At 36.6% G+C, this 18,628-nt stretch overlaps 1 protein-coding gene and 1 long non-coding RNA gene across 16 annotated transcripts in view; one reads left to right on the top strand and one right to left on the bottom strand.

The window, feature by feature from the left end:
- LOC306656451 overlaps positions 1-18,628 on the bottom strand; it is a 561,410-nt gene that overhangs the window by 361,150 nt on the left and 181,632 nt on the right. The gene's annotated exons all lie outside the window — the stretch shown is intronic.
- Positions 1-18,628, top strand: part of BPTF (bromodomain PHD finger transcription factor) — a 134,372-nt gene that overhangs the window by 89,984 nt on the left and 25,760 nt on the right. For 10 of the 15 annotated variants that reach the window (XM_079131551.1, XM_079131556.1, XM_079131552.1 and 7 more), the window contains 9 exons: positions 4,243-4,367; positions 4,888-5,016; positions 7,067-7,217; positions 7,696-7,738; positions 9,877-10,123; positions 10,474-10,635; positions 10,851-11,002; positions 11,903-12,011; positions 17,332-17,537. In XM_079131551.1, coding sequence (XP_078987677.1) covers positions 4,243-4,367; positions 4,888-5,016; positions 7,067-7,217; positions 7,696-7,738; positions 9,877-10,123; positions 10,474-10,635; positions 10,851-11,002; positions 11,903-12,011; positions 17,332-17,537 — 1,324 coding nt within the window. The remainder of the gene's footprint in view (positions 1-4,242; positions 4,368-4,887; positions 5,017-7,066; positions 7,218-7,695; positions 7,739-9,876; positions 10,124-10,473; positions 10,636-10,850; positions 11,003-11,902; positions 12,012-17,331; positions 17,538-18,628) is intronic. The other 5 variants (XM_079131554.1, XM_079131553.1, XM_079131547.1 and 2 more) reach the window with 1 other exon arrangement.

An 18,628-nucleotide genomic window follows, 5' to 3' on the forward strand; every position in this document is an offset into this window, starting at 1 on the left:
TGGTAGTAAAACACAGGAAACTTCTAACTCAGCCAGCTTAGTTAGGTAATAACAGTTACTTAGGAAAAAAAAATGTTTAAAGACTTAAAACGTGGGCTGGGGAGATAGCTCAGCTGGTAGAGTGCTTGCCTTGCAAGCATAAGGCCCTGAGTTCAATCCCCAGTACCACAAAAAAAAAAAAAAAAAAAAAAAGTCTTAAAATGTAAGGGAATTCTTTAACATGACTTTCAGTTTTAACTTTCACATGACAAAAAGAACATGTTGAAGCTGATTGTTTTTATGTCTAACTTCCAAGTTATTGCCATATTGTTTATTCTGGGAGCAAGATACCCACAGAAGTGGATAATCACCACCTTTCTGGAATGTTTGTATTGTGTTGCTATTAGGTGATTCATAAAAACATAAGACTTAAGGAAACACGACTATAAAATTTTATAAAGTTCATTGTAATGTGGAAATCTTCCTAATGTAATTTATTTGCATGAGAAACATGTTCTAGAGTTCTCTGCTATTTATATGAGAAAAAGTATACCCTAATATTCCTTAGGAAAGTTTGAAACCCGGAAATAGTTCTAATTTAAAAATTTCTGGGCACTTTAGGCTTTGGGGACAAATCATAAGTATGTAGTATTGGCAGTTATAAAGTTGTGTAGTTTTTATATTGGGAAGAGATCTTAGAAATTCTTTTACAGATGTATAGTGATTTGTCTCTGACTACAGAAAGGCAATATTAGGAATTAGTGCCTGGTTTTCCTAAATCCCATTCTAGTATTTTATCTTCTGTATCACATTTCACATATTTGTCCTTGCTTTTTCCTTTTTCATGTCTTTGTTTCTTATCTTTTCACTCTTAAAATTGAGAATGATGAAACATAAACATTGAAAAAAAATTGGGAGTATGCTAATCTTAGTAGCGATTAGATTTTGCTAGATTCCTGAAAGTATTATTTCAGTAAGTTACTAAGCAGATTTCATTTCTCTTAAGGTTTCATTTCTGTGTGTCTTTTAATGTTTCCAATTTCTTTAAAATCACACTTTTTTGTGTCCTTTATATTACAGTCAGCTAGTGTCAGAAACGACCAAAAAGGAATGTAAATAAGTGCTCTCTATAAAAGAATTAATTTACTGATACAAGCAGTCAGAGTTTGTATGACCAAGTTTTTTATAAATCATCTTTTGATTTGAAGTAAAATATCATCACTCCATTACACATTCAATAGAGACAGCTGAAAAGTACAATTTCTCTGCAGGGCCTGCAATGAAGGATTTGCAGAATCCTGCAGGGAATCAAGGAACTCTTCATTACAGTTCATGGATTTGTAGGATTACTCTGCACTTTTCTGCTTTCTTCATTGAGAGCGGTCCCAAAATGTATCCTTGACTGTCCTGCAGGTAACTTCTTTCCCACTGGAAAAGTTACTGTGTACAAATACGTTAATTAAAATGACCTGGCAGTTGCGGAGGCTGGCCTTTCTGCTCTTGTCTATTCTGAAGTGGAAGGTAGGCTCAACTGGGAAGCACTTTTCTCTGAACTCTCAAGAAGAAATAGTCACCAATCCTAATCATGTGGTTCTCAGGGCCCTTCTCTGCACGGCTGGGTTTCAGGAGCCTTATATTATGTTTTAATATGCATTGTGACACAATTTGTATATTTGTAGTTGATTTCTCATTTTTTAGTAGAAGGAAATACCTTCCTGTACATTATTTATAAATAATTGCCTTCAAATATATGCTGACATCTTAATTCACTGCAGTTGGGACAAACATAATCCCTCTGTCTAATGGAGTCATGGGTACAGATGTAAGTTATTCTTGATTTTAGAATGCATTTTTAAAACCAAAATAAAACCATGCATGTGAAATGCATTTTTATACTAACACTTGAATCAGATATGTTTGTTGTTTAGAGTAGGAGCTAAGAATGCCAGCAGTGCATGTATGATCTCTGTTTATTTAATGTTAAGGCTGAACAGTATGGAAGAAGGAAAACTTGTCTCATAAATGCCGGAGCGTCACTTCTCCCTCCTACACTGTCCATTCCCTTATTTCCTTTCCCCCAGGCCCTGATGTTGTGTTTCGTTATCACTTTGAGCTGGTAGTTGTCTTCCATAGTGCTGCCAGAGGCTTTTTCCTAAAATGCCAGTCTCTCCCAGGAATATTCCTAGTGAGCTGAGGGACTTGCTGACTATTGCAGGGAGAAGAGGGAGAGCCGCTGTCACCTGTAGATCAGATCTGTGAGCAGAACTTCACCCTGCCCAGCGCTGGAGGCCCTTAATACATTGGCTTTTCATGCTCTTCTTTCCACCTTCTTCTTCCATGCCAGCCTCACTCTGCATCTCCATACCCTCCCCAGAGCCATAACACATTGGATGTGGTATCTGGGAAGAAGTGCGTGCTCTTGCACACTTTCCTCTTTAGCGTTATGTGTGCCCCTTGCCTTCAGTCAGCCACTCTCATACCCTTAATTTGTCCTTTGAGAAGTCAGCAAACTGCTGACCTTCCCTGAGCCCAGTCAGGTATCCCTCCCTGGTACTTCCTCTCTGCAGCTCCTTGAGAATACAAGGACAGGTTAGAGTTCACTTCTGTGTCACCAGTCCTTTCACATAGTCCAACAACCTAAAAGGCACTCAACTCCCCCCCCCCCCCCCCCCCCCCCGGTCTGGGCATCAAACCCAGGCCCTGGCATGTGCTAGGCAAGTGCTGTATCACAGAGCTATGTCAACTATTTTCTGAATGAGTGATCGAGCAGGCTAATAATCCATGAGGTGTGTTTCTCTTCTGATGTTATATGCATTTCAAAATAGAGTGCTTTGAAGCTATTATTTGGCTGTAGACAGTTAGTGGGAAAAGAAGAGAGAATGAGAGTGAACTTTTCATTTGCTTTCTTCCATGAGAACAGTTCCTTAGGTGATTTTACAGGGGAAAGTGACAGACACTTTCCCCCTCTCAGGACATCCCTGCACTAGTTAGCATTTCCCTGATGATTTAAAGATGATCTGTCCTGGGCTGGGGATATAGCTCAGTTGGTAGAGTGCTTGCAGGAGGCCCTGGGTTCAATCCCCAGTACCACCAAAAAAAAAAAAAAAAAAAAAAAAAAAAGATGATCTGTCCAGCTTAGAAGATTCACCGGGTGGTAACAAAATGAAAAGAATGGGATATGCATGCAGAGATGGGACGACGTTAGGAAACTGTAGCAACTTTTTTAGCTAGAACTTTCCCTTTCTTACATTGTTCATTTTTCCAGCTAATGCTAACAGTAGAAAATATTGCCTTTCAAATACAAAGTTATCTGAAGATTTACTGTCTAAGTCTGTTAGTGGGAGGAAATGATTTTCATTTTATAGGCTTCTTCTACATTGCAGTCAACCAATATATTTATTTACATAGTTTGAAAATGTCCAAAGAATATTTAATTATCCAGAGATCCTGATGGAGAAGTGATAACCCAGAATTGCTTTAAAGCATTTTATGATAAATTACATTTTAGGGCATGATAGTCACTACAATTGAGTAATTTCATTTTGAAACACGTCTTTAGTATTATAAAAGTATTCAATAACTCCATGCACAATGTTTAGGGGAAAGTATGGATAGAGATTCTTTTCTCTTCTGATTAGTTCTTTTTCTAATGATGTTTTATTGTTTTTTGTGGGATACCCAGACTACACTAACTTGGTTAAAATGTTGTTGGTATTTGCAGTATTCATCATACTGTAGTTTGTGTTTTGAAGAATCTATTTGGATACAAAATTTTCTTTCTGTTTGGGAAGGTCTTACTAGATTTCCAGAGGGTTTTTAGTTTTGCTTTGCTTTTTGAGAAAATGTGAACATACTAAGTTATTTTGTTTCAGCAAAATCTAATTAGTCACGATTTTATCCTTCAAAACTTCTGTATCAGTAATAGTCTTTGATTTTTCTCTTATTTGCTCTCCATAACTTTTCTAACATTTTTTAATTAATTTATAAAATCTTCATAAATTGTTGATATGTCAACCTTCCAATGAAACATGCACTCTTTACATATTTATATGGCATTTAAAGTTGTTAGATGCATGTTATGCCTAGAAACAGAAAGTTCTTCTAAGGGACATGTAATGTCACAGTCTTATAAAACCACATTATAAATACTGAAGTCACAATAAGGATAAGAAACACAATCTTTCAGTTTGTATAGAGAGCAGAGTGTGTGTGTGGTGTATGTGTATGTGTATACATGTGGCTTTATTTGGGTTGTTCTTTCAGGTATAGACTTCAGACTGTGAAGTCCTTAGCAGGAGTGAGCCTGATGTTACGGTTACTGTGGGCCAGTTTGAGATGGGATGACATGGCCGCCAAGGCACCTCCAGGAGGAGGGACTACGCGGACAGGTAAAGGGGTTCGATACTCTGTTTAAGTTCAAAAGATGAAATCACTTGACCATTCACTTAATTTTAAGCACCTCTGTAATTTATAAAAAACAGCTTTGCTTAAGTTTGGCATATGCCATAAAATCCCAGGGGTCAGGAAGAAAGGCAAGATTATAAGGTGAGTCATGATAGGTGAACCATTCTAATTTCAAAGTAATATTTATTACTGTTCAGTGTAAGTCATTTAAACTGAAACTTCTGGAACCCTGTGCTTGTTGCTTTGGTTCTAGGGTGTTTATTACTCTGACTGAGTGCTACCAACCATAGCTAAGTGGCACCCAGAAGCATTTAAAAATTCTCCATGTGGATGAATCTCAGTATCATTGCAGTCTAGCAGTAATCCTGTAGTCATTAATTAATCAAATGTTTCTGAAAGTTTACTCCATATGTGTCTCTTTTTGAAAGCACCAGATGTTGTACCTTTTTGGTCTCTTGAGTTTTTTAGGTGGTTATTAATACTGTGTGAATTAAATCACCATAGAAACATCTGAAACGGAAATTACAACAACAGAAATAATTAAGCGGCGAGATGTTGGTCCTTATGGTATTCGTTCTGAATATTGTATCAGGAAAATAATTTGCCCCATTGGAGTTCCAGAAGCACCAAAAGGTAAGGAATAGGACTTCTGTCCTTTTGTTAGTGACCTATTAGCCATATGTTTTATGAAATTTGATGATAATTATTTCCTTACCTATTCAGCTTTTGAAAAAAGTATTCTTTGCTCACATATCAGGATTCCATTAGGCACACATTGATGACTACAGGTATTGTGCAGGCAACCACAGGGTTCAAAGCACTATAATAATACCTCATGTAATGAAGATAAGGGATGTGGCTTTATGCCAGATTGTTAGCTCCAGAAAGGGAGCCACCATTCTGTCTGGGTCATCTGGGTCCTGGCACCATGAATAGAGTTGATGTAAAGGTTTGTGGGCTCAAAGGTTAAAGCTATTGCAAAATATTCCAACGCGCAGTATAGAAATAATTTAAGAGGCATATTCAAGATTCATACAGACTTCCATGAGAGATACTGTTTGGAAAATGAATAGAAGGCGATCTGGCCCTATTCTCAAGGAACTAAAGAAAAGGTTATGTATCATCATTATGTGTTAATGTGCTGCAAATAAGAAAGATTAATGGATAGTTCAGATTGTAGATATATGAGTCAGTAATTCTATATGAACAGGAAATATGTTTAGGAAAAATATGTTAAGAAAAGTATGAAAGGAAAATGTCTTTAGATTGAAACTTATAAACATTGATTCTACCCTTGTGCACACATTTAATTTTTGAAAATCGATTAAATTAACTTAAAATTCATCTTTGTGAGTAAATTACAAGAATGGCTTTTTTGAAAGAACACCGACAAGGCGGCACCTGTCCTGGTAGATGATGAAATATTAACATAATTAAAACAGCATTGTCCTGGCAAGAAATAGACATTTCAAATAGGCCAAGCTACAGATGGGAGTAGATGTTCCTGACAGGTCTTCCATTGCCTGGACCCCACAGCTTTCAGTGCAGTTCCCTTTTCTTTGTCCTACATCACTTTGTATAGTCCAGGACCTACTGCTGTCTCAGTTTCCTTCTGTTGCTCCCCTGTGATTATATTGCTTCTCTGTCCCTGAATGTGCAAGAAGGTTCTGTGCTCATCTTTCCCGTTTTTATTTTGTTTTAATCTTAGCCTTAGAAGATCTGATCTGATTTTGATACTGGGGATTGAATCCAGGGTGCTTTACTACTGAACTACATCTCTAGTCTTTATTTTTTATTTCGAAACAGTATCTCACCAAGTTGCTGAGGCTGGCCTTAAATTTGCGTTCTTCCTGTCTCAGCCTCCCGAGTCACTGAGATCACCAGCCCGCACAACCACACCCTGCTTTATCTATTCTTAGTAGATTCAGATCTCTCCTTTATGTTAGGTAAATATAGTGAATCCTCCTCTCAGTGCTGTGATGGAGAAATACATATAGCCATAGTTGTATACCACTGAACCTGTGAGAGGAACATGCTAGGTTTTTTGAAGGAAGTTGAATCCATATTGATCCCTGAAGGATAATTTGGTTTCAGTGAGATGTAGGGAGGGGACTTGGAATGGAATTCAAAGCACAGAGAAAAGGCGTGGTAGAGGGGTTGGATTGCCTACTTTTTGGGGGTGGGAGGAGATACTGGGGATTTAACCTCAGAGCAATTCACCACTGAGCTACCTCTTCAACCCCCAATACTCCACCCCACCCCACCCCCTTTATTAACTTTTTATTTTGAGGCAGGTTTCACTAAGTTGCTTAGGACCTTGCTAATTTGCTGAGCACTTGCCTTGATCTTTCGATCCTTCTGTCTCAGCCTCCTGAGCCACTGGGATTATAGGTGTATGCCACCATGCCTGTCGGACCACCTACCTTTGATGTGAAATTTGATTGGAACCCAGCCACACTTAGTTATGCATCGGCTTTGGCTCTTATCACGATACAAAGGCAAAGTTGAGTAATTGCAACAGAAACCATCTGGCCCTGCACAGTCTTAAGTATTTACACCATCTGGCCCTTTAAGAAGAAAAATGTTTGCCAACCATTGCTTTTCATGATATGAGAGGTTATGCCAGAAGTACTCTAATTTTAGTAGCTGTATTGCTTAAAATATTCTCATTTCTTTGCCACAGAAACACCTACACCTCAGCGGAAAGGTCTTCGATCAAGTGCATTGCGACCAAAGAGACCAGAAACACCCAAGCAAACTGGCCCTGTCATTATTGAAACCTGGGTTGCAGAAGAAGAGTTGGAACTATGGGAAATCAGGGCATTTGCTGAGAGGTAAGGAAATGGTTACCACCTCATTAGGTATTTGAAGATTTTTGTCACTTCAGAATTAAAGAACCTTGATTTTAATAGTTTCTTCAACACATCCCCCCATTAATTTTACTCCACCTTTTGATTTTAAGTGCTGTGAATAGTTTATTAAGGTCCCATTTCTAATTTTTTTTTTTTTTTTTTTTTTTTTTTTTGCGGTGCTGGGGATCGAACCCAGGGCCTTGTGCTTGCAAGGCAAGCACTCTACCGACTGAGCTATCTCCCCAGCCCCCATTTCTAATTTTTAATATCTTATTCATTTGTTTCTGTTTGTCTGAAATTTTTTTTATTTATTTTTGGTGGAGATGGAAAATGTTTACTTTTAAATAGAAATAATTTCATGCCTTTATATAAAATGAAGGTCAGCCAGATTTCATGTACATTAGATTCCAGATGTCTGACAGAAGAATTTCTGACAAATTTCTCCTTCTTTTCCCTACAGAGTGGAGAAGGAAAAGGCACAAGCAGTTGAGCAGCAGGCTAAGGTTAGTATCTAGAAGGTGTCACAGGACCTCAGGCTCAGGTGGAGGCTTCCCTAAGACAGCAGCCACTGGCCACCCAGGAAAATTCCCACCCGACACAAATTTGCATTTTGCGATAAACTCATGCACACCGAAAGCACAGTAACCGTATATTCATGTGGACCTCATCTGTATCTTAATTTTATTATGTGACAATAACTCTGTGGGGTTGGTGATGAAGCTCAGCAGTAGAGTGCTTGCCTCACATGCACAATAGAAGGCTCAGGGTTCAGTCCCCAACACTGCAGAAAAGAACTTTGGGATAATACCAAGCTGTGGTTTTACATCGTATACATATTTGGAGAGCATTGAAATAATTTTTTAAATTATCTTTATAATGCCATGAATAGTTTCTAGAAACAGTTTTTCCTGCAAAATTCCAATCTGGAAAATTTCTATAGTCCATGATAAAGCAAACTGTACTAAGACTGTATAAGAGTTTGTTGATCGTAAAGCTACTAATGGTTTCTTAGCATTTCCATACTATAATAAATGTAATGTAGACACCTAGATATTTGATACCCTAAGAAAAGGTGCTTATTTCTATTGAGAAGATATGTTAAGATTTTAGCCAACATGAATGAATAAACTTTTGGAATATACGGTAAATCTACATATATTTATAGTAAGTAGTATTAACATTATTACACATAACTACTTAAAAATTAATCATATAAATCAGTGTTTGTTTCAAACTGCTGTTTTCTCTCACTTTCTGTAAAACTTTTTTTTTTTTTTTTTTCAAATTCTTAATTTATTGTATATCCTTATCTTCACTTAAAGTTTGGAAAAACAGCATATTTGGATGTTACCTTTCATAGGAAGTTTATCCGAAAATCAGTTATCTATTCACATAGCAACTGCCGAGTGGTTTTGGTTTTCATTTTATGGGTTTATTTTGTTATCTCTACAATGTAACAGTGTATTACATTTTTAAATTTTAGTAAAATGCATGTTTTCAAATAGCCAATACTTCCAGTTTTGAAGGCAGTAACCCCCAGTAAATTACTATTAAATGTGTTCAGTTTCTTTGCCTTGTTTTTTTTTTTTTTGTCTTAAACTAGTTCAGTAAGATGAACTTCTTAAGTATCCGAGACTCAACTTCTGTTCTAAGGAATGAAAAATTATGCAGAGTACCTCACATTATATTCAGGTATATAAAGTGTGTGCAAAATAGATTCAGGAAAATTGAACAGAATGTCATAGGCAAGCAGTTTGCAATAGCAGTGAAGCATTGGAATTTGATCTTGGTAGACATCCCAGCTCCATTATGAACTAGCTCTGTGGCTTTGGACCAATTACACAACCTCTCTGAGTCTTAGTTTCCTCATCTTTAAAGTCACAATATGAGCAACCTTATCAGGAGTGTTAAGTAAGTTAATGGAGGTAAAGCATCTGTCACTAAATTGGCAGTAAATTTCATCTCTTGTTTTTACATGTGTACACTTATACTATTGGAAAATGTCAGCAATCTGTAACGAGACAGATATAAAATTCATCTTCAATCGTGTACTTTTAAAGACCAGATTGTACTATTCTATATAGTCAAAAATATTTTTCTGTGAAGTTGTTTGAACCGAATAGTATAAGAAGTCTAGAAACAATTCTCTTATAATTTTCAGTTTGCTCGATTGCAGGTTTGTCCACTTGAATAATAATCTTAAATATTAACATGCTCCTTCTCACTTGGGTACGTTAATATACCGTAGTAAAACAGAAACCTTTTACAGCTCCCAGCTTTTGTTCTTTGCTCTAAATTTCACTGCTAAGCAATAAAGTTTTTCTTTCTCCAGTAGGATTACTCATATCTCCTTTAAAAGTTTGGATATTTGTACACGCCAGAAAAATTAGAAGATGTGTTATTTTCTGTTATGAACTCCTTAGTACTTGAAATATATGTGATGTGGAGATGTGAAAATATTGTCTTCTTTTAAGAAATTAAATTTAAGGTCATATTTACATGGGCATATTTCCACGAGTAAAATATCTTAGAAATTTAGTGTAGTTTCTTAGCATAAGAAACATTGTGGCTAAACTTCTTGCAGAATGGAATTTTTATTTAGAATGATTTTGGTTCATGTTTTCTTTCCGGACTGTCTTAGAAACGATTGGAGCAGCAGAAGCCTACAGTCATTGCAGCTTCTACTACTTCCCCAACAAATAGTACAACCAGCACCATCTCTCCAGCTCAGAAAGTGATGGTGGCCCCCATAAGTGGCTCAGTTACCACTGGAACGAAAATGGTATTAACTACTAAAGTTGGATCTCCAGCTACAGTCACATTCCAGCAAAACAAGAACTTCCATCAAACCTTCGCTACATGGGTTAAGCAAGGCCAGTCAAATTCAGGTACATAGCTATAATGAAATCAAACATTGCATTCATTCAGGAAAAAGCATTTTCAGTTCTTTGCCTACTAAAATGAAACATTTCTTTAGAAAATTGTTTTCTTCTTTGGCTGGTTGAAAAAACAAGCTGTAACATTTGGTTTGTTACAGATAATATTACATTAGCAAAGTTCCTCTCTTACATTATTTCACTTGCAACATCTACATCGTTCACCTTGAGTGGAGAGGAGTGTTTTTATTAAAAATACAAGATGAGCCAATACATTTCATGCATTGGTACACTACCTAGAAGTCACTACGTTGCTGGTTATTTTAAATCTAAAGCTTATTAAATGTCTTATACCCCATTAGCCACCAGCACAGCTGCCACATCTGCTACAACCATTGCCAGCACAGGTCAGACGTTCCAAATTACAGGCAATCCAGTCACTATGGCAGGAAAAGTAATTACCAAACTGCCACTTCCTGCAAACAGCAAGATTGTCGCTGTAAATGTGCCAGCAACACAAGGAGGTAAGGGAAATGTGAAGTTTTAATTCACATTTGCCAGATCATACTGTTGCCATTATTTTTCATTTCCTTTTCACTGATTTCAGTCCTCAGATCTCACATTTTATGTAGCCCACTATAAAACCCTGCCACACATAGTTTCTCCTTAGAAACAAAGCAGCACTCAATGCTTTTCTGTAGAGGGGCAGTCCTTAATTACTTCTTCATCTTTTTTTAAGGCGTTGTTCAAGTACAGCAGAAAGTCCTGGGTATCATTCCATCAAGTACAGGTACAAGTCAGCAAACCTTTACTTCATTCCAGCCCAGGACAGCAACAGTCACAATTAGGCCTAATACCTCAGGCTCTGGAGGAACCACCAGCACATCACAAGTAAGAGTTCTTCATGGGCTCATTCTCTTTGGAAGCATCGAATGTTTCAGGTTGAAGGGTTTAGAATGGCCTCTTCCCACATGAGTGTAGCTGATTTTCCTTTACTTTTAATCTGTCATCAGGTACTTATTTGTAAAAATTCCATTTATTTCTGATAAGTAAAACTGATACATGAAGTGTTAATTTTAATATTTGTTAATAGCACATTAGTGTAGTTTATGAATAATAGTAATTACTTCAAGGATTTTATAAAGAAACCTGCATTAATCACTGGACCTCTCTTCCCCTCAACAAAGAAACATGCTGTGCAGCCTAGTTAAGAGCTAGAAAGAAAAATAGTCTGCGGCACTATGAGTACTCGGTTCTCAGCTGTTCTGTAAACATAAAGGACACGTTATTTCTAGTATTATGGCAAAGGTTTAACATTTTGCAGACTTGAAAATGTTCTTTCTATAAGTAAAACTGGAATAATTCGCTATCTAATTGCCCTTTTAAAACTATGAAAGAACTTTTTTTAGTTTCTCATCTGACTCTTAAATGGTCTGGGTTACAGGTATAGATTGGAGCGTAGATAAATAGGACTCAACATTTTCCTGTGAGCAGTAGTTACAGAGCAGGGTCTTGCTGGTTCTTTTCCCTCCTTTCAGGCTGTAGACTGTTCTTGGTATCAATGGCAAGGGATTTTATACTATCTTATTTGAGTTAAATAAAATTTTCTCTTCTTAAAAATTCATCTTTATTCCAATGCTTAACATAATTAAAATGCAGTGTCCAGGAGCCTCTATCATTTCTGTAGGCATGTTTATCAATATAGAGTGTTTAAACATCTTGTGTTCTAAGACCATCCTGCTTTAGTAATTTAAAAACATTTTAATTCATTGTCCTTTGTGTCATTTATAGGTTATCACAGGGCCTCAGATCCGCCCTGGTATGACGGTGATTAGAACCCCACTCCAACAGCCAGCACTAGGAAAGGCAATTATCCGAACACCTGTGATGGTACAGCCAGGTACTCATCCATCCCGTGTTACCATTTTACATCTACGCAGCCAGTCTAAGAAGTCTGTGATACTCTGTATTTGGCACTGTGCATATTAGAAACTACCAATTTGGATTAATACCTCAGAGCATACTAAATTTTGAATCCATTATGGGATACATCTATCATAGATATTATGTCAGTCTTGGTCTTGCCATTAAGAAAAAAAATGGGTTCAAGTATGCTTACTAAAAATGTTAAAGAAACTGCTAATGAAAGGAATTATATAGGTTAAAAATCATTGAAGTAAAAAAAGATTGCACTGAAGTTTGTATGACAAAGGACAATCAAGAAAACAGCTAAGAAACATAAAACAGCAAAAATCAAAAATATGAAGGCAGTACTAGAACTTCATTTATCAGAATTAATGTGAATGCCTTAAAACTGCCATATTAAAATTGGAGTCTGTAAAGATGGAGTAAAAAACAACCAAAAAACCCACCCCTATACACTTATGAGAAATATACCTAAAATCAAATTTCCAGAAAAGGTACAAAATAAAAAGATTCACAAAGACATTTGACATAAAGGCCAAAGAAAGAAACAAGGATAACCCTGCATAATATTCAGTATTTACAAAAAGAAGGGGAAAAAAAACCAATTAAGACAAAAAATTTTATTTTGTATTGGCTTAAAGATAAGAATTGCAACAAAGCTGTAACTGGAGTCCTTATAAATAAAAAGTATTTCAAAACTATTCAAAGTCAAGGAGGCACCAGCAAGAGCATAGTAGACCACAAATGGACCACTGTCTACCAACCTTTATGTTTTCAGGAATGCACATTCATTTTAAATATTTATTGACTACTTAGTGGAAAAATGGTTTTGAGCCACAAATAAATTCCCAAAAGTAGAATGTGTGTAGGCTATGTTCTTGGTAATAAAGCTAGAAGTTAATAAGATGATCTACTAATGACCTTTATTTGCTTGGAAAATTTTCAAAACCTATAAGTAACTTTTAAGTTATAGAAACATCAATTATGTAATTATAAATCGTCAAAAGCAAATTCAAGCCTTTCCACCAAAGCTGAACTCAGACATATTCAGTTTATTCATTAAGTATTTGAGCACCTGCTCTAGGTGTTAAAATACGTCTTAGGTCTTAATCAGAAGTTAATAAAATGTAGAGAACAAGTCTCAAAAGAGAATAAAAGGGAGAAAATAAAAGCACATGTACCAATGATTGGGAAACAGAAAGGGGGGAAAATTAAATCAGACAGATCTGTTGCAAGTCTAATCTTGAGAAATGGAAGGAAAATGCCAATTCACAAAATTGGGAAGTTTGAGAAAGTATAATAAAATCAGAGGAATTTTTTTAAATCAAAAGAGAATTCCAAATAGGTACCTTTATGGTAAGACTTGCAGAATTCTCAGTCTCCAGCCTTTGGAATGAAATCTATTTGAATAATATGATGTAATTAAATACTGTGCTTATAAAATGAAAGCATCAGTGATTCATGTCCAAGGAAGAAATTTGGAAAGTTGCCACATTTTACCTACAAAAAGGAATTCCAGACAACATGGTTTCATTGGTAAAATTCTTCTAAATGGTTATGAAATAATTTCCTTATTATAAAACATAGTTCCAGGGCACAGAAGGAAAGATTCACAAAATAGTTTATAATGGTTATGTAAATTTAGCACAATTCTAATGTTAAACAGACCAGTTTTATAATTTTTGCTTTTTTAATAAAAAGCAGTCTTCTGACAGGGCATAATGTTGTATCCCTGTAATCCCAGCTACTTCAAAGCCTAGCCTGGGCTATTAGCAATACCCTGTCTCAAAATAAGAAGTAAAAAGGGCTGGGAATATAGCTCAGTGGTAGAGTGCTGAGATTTTAGTTAATTTGCAGATTAACTGTTTCTCCTTGATGCCTTATCCAGATGCAGTCATGTTTATCTGACCCGCATATGTGAATCTAGAGCTTCCAAACTGCCCATACCTGGGGTTTTACCATTTTTCTTCCCTGAAGTCTTAAATGCCGGATAGGGTAGAGTTTGATAAACTGCTCAACCTTGCCATCCAGCTGTGCAGTGCTCATTGATTGTCTGTTAGACAAAGTTTGCCTTTACATACTGATTCTTAGTAGTGATAATAGTAGCAACTCTCATATACTGATCACTTACTCTGTGCCAGGATATATTCTCTTCATTCATAAGTTCTCATTTAATCTTTATATAAAATAAGTACTAATATTACCCCATTTTATACATGAAGAAACTGAAACTCAGCATGTTGAGTAATTTCTCAAATTATTAAGCTGGATGGACTCATTTTGGATTTGTCTGATTTCCAAGTCCATATATTAATTTATTCATTCAACAAATATACAGTACTACTTATGTGCCAGACACTGTTCCAGACCCAGATGATTATACTTTGAACTAATTAGCCAAAATTACTACCCTCATGTAACTGAAAGTATAAAATAGATAATAACCAGATAAATAAATTACATGTACATAATATTGTATATGTGTTTAAAATGTAATTGTATATAATGATATATAAACTTTTATAAACAATAAATTAATGATCAGTACCTTGGAAAATGGAAATGAGGTTGATAGGAATGTTGAAGAGTTGGGGTTTGGGTGTGATTTTCAGGGAGGGTTGAATTTTAGAAAAGACAGCTGGAGAAAGTTGAAAATTAGAATTTACCGACCTGAGGAAGTAAGAGAACTGAGCACGTCTCAGGAAAAGAGTTTCATGCAAAAGGAACAGCAAAGGTGAAGGCCCTGAGGTGAAAGTGGGCATGATTCCTTCAAGGGAGACAAGGTGGCCCTTGTGGTGAAGAGGCCTAAAGAGGACAGGCGCTGGGTGAGGCAGAGAAGGGTGGGTGGGTGGGCATATTCCATGCCTGTCTCCAGATCGCACTGGAACTTCACGATCCCTCTTCCCTCTACCACACTAATCTGTCTTAAAGTGGGATTCACAATCTTGCAAGGTCTAATTGTCATTATTCAATTTTTGAGTTTAGATTTTGATGATAGTCTAAAAATAACAGGTACATATTGGATTATAATGAGATTCATAGAATTCACCAGTACCAGTCCTTTTATCTGTGTTTATTATAGCAATTTATTAGTACCAGGTCATCACTTGAAATAACTTTTCATAAATTGTTCCTCAAACAGCAGTGAACAAGGACATGGGTATTGGGGTCCAAAAGCTCTCAGATTTAAAGCACTTGACCACACTATGTCTTTTAATTCATCTTGAGTAAATAGATGAGAACAACTAAGAAACATTTAGCAGTAATAATAGAAAACTTGAACTGCCAGTTGTTAAAACATAAATTCACCAGAGTTGGTGGCATGATACCAGAGGAAACTACACAGATATTGTAATTCAAAAGGTGTTGTATATGAACATTTACTTTATGACAAAAGTGTCATTTTGAATCAGTGAATTCTGCTGTTGTAATTGGCTTATAGTTTGGGGGGTGAAGTAAGAACACGCCAGTGAATGTATGTCTAGTCAGCGACTGCATGAATGTAGGAAAACTTCTTGAGCAAAAATTAAAGCAAAAACAATAACAAAAAACCTAAATTAAAAAGCTTAGGTTGGGGATATAGCTAAGTTGGTAGAGTGCTTGAGGCCCTGGATTCAATCTCTTGCACAAAAAAAAAAAAAAAAAAAAAAAAAAACCTAGCCTACTTGACTGCATTAAAAAATATTTATAGGTTTAGAAATAAATAAAATTGAAGGCAAAGTGGGAAAAAGACATTATTTAAAGTGGGAAAAGTAGAGAAATGGACAAAATATGAGAGGGAGTTCACGAGTGAAGTACTTTGAGATGCTGACTTTCTGTGGTGCTTGAGGCAGTTCAGGCACTGTGAAACTATGATACTTTTGATTACTGGAATATTCTAGGGTTTGAAGAGATGGGCACTCGGAGGTGAGGTGGGAGTGTGAATTTGCATATCCTTTCTTAAAACTCAAACAGCATTATGTTCCTATTGTGAACCCAGGAATATTTTGGGGTTTATTCTAAGGAAATCACCAGAAACACACAGAAATTTGTAATGAAGGATTTTACTCTTTTTCTTTTCTTTTCTTTCTTTCTATTTTTATTTGTTTATTTTTTTGGATACCTGGGATTGAACCCAGGGGTGCTTAACCACTGAGCCACATCCCCAGTCCTTTTTCTTTTTTCTTTTTTTTTTTTTTTCTCTTTTGGGTGCAGGGGATCGAACCCAGGGCCTTGTGCTTACAAGGCAAGCACTCTACCAACTGAGCTATCTCCCCAGCCCCTCTTTTTATTTTTAATTTAGAGACAGGGTTCCACTGAGTTGCTTAGAGTCTTGCTAAGTTGCTGAAGCTGGCTTTGAACTCTCAATCCTCCTGCCTCAGCCTTCCAAGCTGCTGAAATTACAAGTGTGTCACCACACCTGGCTTTTTACTGTATTTTAACAAAGAAAAATGGGAAGTACTCTGAATTTTCAAATACGTTCATGTAGTTTATCCATGTACAGTAATATGAAATATTATTTAGCTATTAAAATGCATGTATGTGTATACACATATATTCATAGAAGGAAAAAAAGAGAATAAATATAAAAACTTCAAAAATCTGATGTCATTTACTAGTAATGAATCTGTAAATGTCAAAATAGCTACCAAATAATTATCTTTAACAACAGGGGGGAAATTCCACTCGCCTATTTCTTCTAGTTTTACCAAATTAAACGAGATTTGTAGAAAACTATAGAGCCATTTCAGTTAAATGCATTCATTCAATGAACTTTTATTGAACAATTACGATGAAAGCATTCTTTGAAGACTTTGCCCTAGTTTTGAGGACATAAAATGGTACTTGCCCTCATGGTTCTCCCAGCTATGTCAAGTAACTGTTAGAGCCAGGCGCACACCTGTAGTCCCAGCTACTCTGGAGGCAGAGGCAGAGAATTTCAAGGTCAGACCAGCCTGGGCAACTGAACAAGACCCTGTCTGTAAATAAAAAGAAACAAAAAGGGCTGGGTCATAGCACAGTGATAGAATACCCCTTGTTTTAATCACCAGTACTGCCAAGGGAAAAGGAGAAGATTATATTTAGAAAAATGAAAAATATTAGAAATAAACAACCTTATAAATGTCTTATTTTTACATGTTCTCTTTTGTCTTCCCTGCTGTCATTTTGGCTTGTATCAAAGAATATTATTTTCATACTCTAGTACTTCAGATAGCAGAAACTGGAAAATGTTTGCTGCTAAAGTGTTGAGTTATTTGAATTCAAAATAATTGTAAGGGCACGTGAGCATCTGGGATATTTTGCTGTTTGTGCAGGCACTCCCCAACAAGTGGTGACTCAGATCATCAGAGGTCAGCCTGTTTCCACTGCAATTTCTGCCCCAGGCACAGCTTCCTCAACACCTGGGCAGAAAGGAACGTCAACTGCAAATCTACAGTCTCCAACTCCACAGTCCCCTCGCCCCCAGCAAGGGCAGGTGAAGCTTACCATGGCTCAGCTCACTCAGTTAACTCAGGGCCACGTAAGTAATTTAACTTTAGAGGTGATCTTATTTATTCTTGCTATAAGTTTGAAAACATGCCCTTAATTTTGATAAGTTAAAAAATGTACTTATTTTAAGAAGGATTTTTCCTAGAGTACCAACAAGGGTGCTTAACCAGGTGCCATGGTGCACGCCTGTAATCCCAGCTCCGTGAGAGGTTAAGGCAGGAAGAGCACAAGTTCAAGGCCAGCCTTAGCAACTTAGCAAGACCCTATCTCAAAAAAAAAAAAAAAAAAGTAAATGCTGGGCATGTAACTCAGTGGTAAAGCACCATTAGGTTCAATCCCTAGTACTGAAAAAGAAAGGAAGAAAAACAAAAAAAAAAGTGTACTTCTTATAATGCAAGACACAATAAACCCCACTATATAGTCCCTAGGTGGGGAGGTATACTAGTGAAATGGATAACCCTTTTACCTGCCAAAGGTTTATTAGTTGGCCAGTTTCCATGGGAAAACCAAATTTTGAGCACATTAAACTGGTTCCTTGGAAGATACAATATTGTAATCAGGTCATCCGTTTTTGGTGGCGGGGGAGAAGGGCAGGGGTGGAGTGGTACCAGGAATTGAACTCCGGGACACACGATCACTGAGCTACACCTCCAGCCCTATTTTGTATTTTATTTGGAGACAGGGTCTCACTGAGTTGCTTAGCGCCTCACCATTGCTGAGGCTGGCTTTGAACTCGAGATCCTCCTGCCTCATCCTCCCAAGCTGCTGGGATTGCAGGTATGCACCACTGTCCCCAGCAAGTCATCCAATATTGATCAATAGATTGAATGAAGTTTCCATCAAAATCCCAAGAGATTTTTTTTTTAAAAAGAATCAGCACTAGCTGATTTTTAAGATTTAAATGAAAGTACAAAGGATCAAAAATAATTATGATGCTATTAAAGAATGGGAGTATTCGCCTTGTGATATCCTGATATCCATATTAACTATAGTCCTTTACCAATTCATAAATCGAGTTACCAAGGCAGGGATAAAGAGACTTAACAGAACAGTAGAATCCAGAATGTAATCTCCACCTCTGTGGACACTTGTTATACCACAGGTCACTTTACAAATCACTGA

Source organism: Sciurus vulgaris, assembly GCF_902686455.1.
Source record: "Sciurus vulgaris genome assembly, chromosome: 3".
NCBI classification, from domain to species: domain Eukaryota; kingdom Metazoa; phylum Chordata; class Mammalia; order Rodentia; family Sciuridae; genus Sciurus; species Sciurus vulgaris.